The sequence below is a fragment of the Lactuca serriola genome, chromosome 5, assembly GCF_051521515.1.
Source record: "Lactuca serriola cultivar US96UC23 chromosome 5, Lser_US96UC23_V15, whole genome shotgun sequence".
Lineage (NCBI taxonomy): Eukaryota > Viridiplantae > Streptophyta > Magnoliopsida > Asterales > Asteraceae > Lactuca > Lactuca serriola.
Window position 1 is genome coordinate 308,631,052 of NC_136412.1, and position 5,371 is coordinate 308,636,422.

The 5,371-nt window shown below is 33.8% G+C and overlaps 1 protein-coding gene across 1 annotated transcript; it reads right to left on the reverse strand.

Moving 5' to 3' along the window:
* Nucleotides 1–280: 280 nt before the first annotated feature.
* On the reverse strand, nucleotides 281–904 carry LOC145050741 (uncharacterized). Its single transcript, XM_078998941.1, has 2 exons — nucleotides 607–904; nucleotides 281–486 (listed from the first exon to the last, which is right to left on the reverse strand). The coding sequence occupies exons 1-2, from the start codon at nucleotides 902–904 to the stop codon at nucleotides 281–283; spliced, it is 504 nt and encodes a 167-aa protein (XP_078855067.1).
* Between the last annotated feature and the right edge of the window lie 4,467 nt (nucleotides 905–5,371).

Genomic DNA, 5,371 nt, shown 5'->3' on the forward strand with positions numbered 1-5,371 from the left:
TTTTTCCCCTAAATTATTTATCTTCAGTACCATCATAGATATGATCTGTCAAGTACTCTCGAAGTTGTTTGTGTTTACGCTGGTCTTGAATATCAGCGACTCTATGTAAGTATTCCGATGTCCCTGGTTGAAATTGAATGTGTGTAGGTTTCATAGACGAATACTCCGTAATGTTTCGTCATTTATCTTCAATCACCATGTTATCCGTTATGATACATGCATACATAATATCCCGTAGATTGTCCAAGTGATAGGGTTGTGTCGCATGTTCAATTATGTGTCATTTTGTTTTCAAAACTCCGAAAGCACGTTCCACGTCCTTACGTGCTCCTTCTTGTCTTCTCTTGGAAATTTTGTCTATTGGTTTTATTGGGTGTCGAAACGCCTTCACAAACATGGAATATGATGGATATATTATATCCGTGAGGCAATGCCCAAACTTATATTCATTTACATTCACTGTGAAAGGAGCATCCAATGCCTTTCCTGACAAACGGTCCTAAAATATTGGTGACTGATCAAGAATGTTTACGTCGTTGTTAGAACTCGCAACTCCGAAAAAATATGTCAAATCCATAAGTATTGTGAAGCAACAACCTCTAGTACCAACAAAAGGCGATCCAAGATGACCACTTGTGTATTGATCTTTCCACGCCACAGGACAATTTCTCCATATCCACTTTGTGCAATCAATGCTTCCAAGCATACCCGAAAAATCATGTCGTTCTTCAAACGCCACATATAGTTGTTTCATGTCATTCAATGAAGGTTTGAGGAAGTATTTGTCACTGAAGGTTTCAACAACACCTCTCGCCAATCTATACAAACTTTCTCGTGCAGTTCGCTCTGACATTCTCATAGAGTCATCAATAAAATCAGGCGACACATTTTTGCAGCAACACATTTTCGCAACCCTGTAAAACCTCGTTTGCCTCTCGCATCATACCTCATTTGGAAAATTTCATACCTAAACATATATTTAATTTGTATAAAAGTGTGAATTTATGTTATCTAAAAAACAATTATATAAAAAGTGTATTTATGATACCTTCTTTCCAATGCATTGACTATCCGTTGAAACACATTTTTTTAGCAAAAAAAACATTCTTTTGAGATCGCTAAATTAACTAAACTTTAATATTAAAATAACATCTGTTACTATTTATAATTTTTAACTTTTAACATATTATATATACTTAATTTAATTTGTTAATTTGTATATTTTGAAAGGGACAAATGCGGAAAAGCCCAACCAATTATACATGTATATGCAGAAAAACATTTATACTATTTTTATGTTCAGAAAAATTCTTATATTATTTGCCTTTCAAATAAAACCATATTGTGAATTTTAAGAGAAATGACCGACTAAAAGTATGACATGATATAGCTATCCCTTATATTTCTTCGATTATATGTGAAAGCATGTCAAATTGAAATACATTTCGATTACTTTCACTCGATTGTATTCTCTATACGATTGATTTTTCCATCCTTAACTAAATTTTTTTATCCTAATTAAAATCAATGTCGTGTTAAAAACAAAAATGTGAGCGACATTGGATTTTTAGTTATCAATTTCTCTTAAAAGCCTGTATTTTGGTCTTTTTTGAATGGTAACTATTAATATAAAATTTTTTATGAATATAAAAATAATATAAAAGTTTTTCTGTATATACATATATAATTGATTGTGCTTTTGTGTCGGATGAAACCACTTTTAGTGGGGTGCATTGCCCCACTTAAAAGGGTGTACCACCATAACTATATAGTATATGTAAAAAAACAATTTTTTTTAGAAAAATTTACAAATGGTCCCTACTTTAATATTTGGGAAGAATATTGCGTGTCTAATTAAGTTTTGATGATTTACAAATTTTTATACATTAAAATGAATCATACTTGTTATTGGTCAAATGTTTACGAAATAGCCACCTAAAATGCTATATATCATTAATTAATTCATCAAGTTAAAGTAGATTGCTAATATATAATATGTTTTTACTTTGTTGTGAAATATTGGTTAATATTAATAAAAACCACATTATTTAAGTAGATCGCGGTAAAGATATTAGTATATTTGATGAATCTTAAATTGGAGGTCTTCTTGTATATATGCTAAAATATGTTACGAAAACATGAATAGACATTATAATACAAACAAATACGCTATTCAAATTAATAATGTACAAAACAAATGTACATTAACTTAAAATGTTGATAAACGACATTTGAACAAATTCGTAACAATCAATTGAAAATATACCAAAAATCAATTATTATTATGTTACTCTCATTCATCACGTAGAAATGATTTTAAATAAATGATTTGTTTTATTTTATAATTATTATAAAAATATAAATCATTTTTACTACAATATGAAATCTGTCATATATGATAACATAATTGATTCTCGAATTTTGAGAACGTTACCAAATAAAATTATATATCGTATCAGTTATGAAACTTATTGAATATTATGCGAATTGTTGGTTTCACATTTGTTGAAACTTGGAAAATATTATATAAGCAACCGTTTTGCTGTCCAAATTTCGTCATAACAGATAATAAGAAATTTGGAAATCCATTAAGTCTTATGAATCCCAAATACTAAAAGACTTTAATCAAAAGCATTCATAACCATCAAAGAATTATAAGTATTCAAGAGTCTTGTATCATAAAGTTTAGGATTAGGATGCCAACACATATTGTTAGGATCCATCACACCCACAAGACGTTCTATATGAGCTACGTTTGTTTCTAAAAGCTTTATGAGTTAGGTTCATTTCCTATGCTCCATGGGCAATGTTTGTAATCACACTAAGACCGTACATCTTAGAAAAAATCCCTATGTATCATAACCGTTAATTCGTATGGAACGAGGAACGTCGGGTATAAGTTCTAGATCACATACTTATACGAGTTGACATCTCGCTATCGGTTGCTAGCTAAAACTATCGATTGACGAGTCGAGTAAGGGAATTGGCGTTTCCTTCACTAATTATTTCATCATGTCATCAAAAACGTGGTGTGGGCTTTCAACACAGTCTTTCAGTGTTGGTGCAGAGGTGTTCGTCATAGTTCGATTATGAGCTCATTATAGATCCCGTATTTGCCTTGTTACCGTATAGAATTGATATTGGGATTACAACTGATTTGTGTTCCCTTATACTCATTGAAAGAGACTATATGTAGTTGGATAGGTCGTGACTCAAAACGATAAGTGTTAATACCAGAAATTAAGTAGTATAACACTTAATTAATATCATGACACGATTGATTAAGGTTTAATAACTTACAATTAATAAGTTATTTATATAAACCCTTTGTTTTTATACGAAAATACCATAGTTATGTGGGAGGAGTTCACCTCACTGGTTAAGTGTCGGTTCGCAAGTTAAGTAGATGTAACGCCTGTGTTTCCGGGCTTGCCATATTTAGCAATATAATAGTCTAGGTTAACCTTTGTAACCCGTTTTGAAATAATAAGAATGTATTATTTGAGTATTATGTGTTTTGTGCTTAATTGTTTAATTATGTGGTCTGATTAATTAAGAATAAAAATAAGCGTCAAAATTTAAGTGTAAAATAAACTTAATATCTTTGGTTAATGTTGTAGTAGTCGGAACGAGGTTTCCGAATATATATAGAACGCCCAAATCTGACTTCGTATGAGGAAGTTATGATTTATCGAAGTTCCGGCTTAGCGGTATACAGCCTGAAATACTCGAATTGAGATCGAGCGGTTGTTAGCCGAAGCAATCTAAATGAGAATCGAAGATCTCGTTGTTGGTATCGAAGCGATAAAAAGTTAGGCGAGAACAGAGTTCGTATGAAGAAGTTATGAATTTCCGAAGTTTATTAATCATTTTGTATTTAAATTTAAATCAAAATTCGGAAGCATTATCCGAAGGAGTCACCGATCTGATCCGAGGTACGCCCCGCGTACTCGAGTACGCCCCGCGTACTCCGAGGGATGTCGACACTCGCACTCGAGCACTTCGGATACGTAAGCAATGACGTTTTGGGCAGTACGCCCCGCGTAACGCAGTACGCCCCGCGTACTCCGAGGCTCCAGCCTCTATAAAAGGGGATCCGAAGGCAGCCATAATTCTTGTTCATTTTCTTCTCTTCTCTCTAGTCTTTTGCATCGTTTTTCGTGCCGAAGCTACCCCGAAGTCCCGGTATCATACTCTAGCCCCGAGGCAAGTCCCGAGATCCCGAAGATCCCGAGAAGCGCGGTTCCCGAGTCGAAGCTCTGCCCGCGAGAAGTTTGATTTTCGAGGAGATCTTCCAGATTTGCTGTGGATTACTACTTCTATAAGCCGTAGTGCTGTCGGATCGTCTTCTGATCAAGTGAGTGTGTAGTTATTTTCTTCTAATACAATAATACGAAGTATTTTATATAAAAACACGTGCTATGTGTATATATTTGGTTGTGTTATGTGTGAATGAGTATTCACTCTCTTCTATCTTATAGATCTGCTTATTTCTTTATGAGATAGGTGTTATGTGTGTGTGTGCCTCATCTGTTATGTGATATATGTGTTGATTAAAGCATGCTATACAGGTTTTCTTTAAACTACGTATGAAAATATATATTTTATCTACTAATATGTTGGGTAGAACATGGGTAGATAGTTAGTGTGTAATAAACAGATGAGAGGCCTCGATGTTGTTGTTGTTGTTGATCTAGTTATTCAGCGGAGTATGGATAACGACCACGGACTCTTTCTAGACAGTCCAGTGGAACGCTAGCAGGTTCATAACCTATAGGTGTTGTGAACGATGTGTTCACCGGTGTACTCTATCCCCCTCATGGTTGCCTTTAGGATATCTATTGTTGAGGAAACCCCTTCGCAGTGATGTCCGTCCCGATGAAAATCCTAGATTAGGTCCCTTGAGATAGTTGTTTTAGGGACGTAAAGTGAGGATAACGGGAATGGGTAATCGGGATAGTGATTGGTTGGTGAAATTAAATATAACTTATTTATTGTGGGTTGAAAACCCTATATGCTCACCAGGCTCCCAAGCCTGACCCACTCAGTTTTATTTGTATTACAGGAAGTGGCACAAGGGCGTAAGATGGATGGATCATCTTGTTGTTTTGTTTACAAGTCTGTATATGTATATATTTGTTGAATGACTTGTAATGTTTATCGTTTATGCTTTATGGTCTGTATCGGAACATAACATCCCAAGTTTTGATTATATAATGAAATGCATCTCTTGATGAAATGCTTTGATAAATATTATTTTATCATGTTTTGTTTTGGGAACAAATTCCGCAACTCTTTCAAATCAAAAGGATTTACTCTGAAAATATTTAAAAGCATAAATGAAAATCGGTCTTTTCTGCCCGAGATTTTG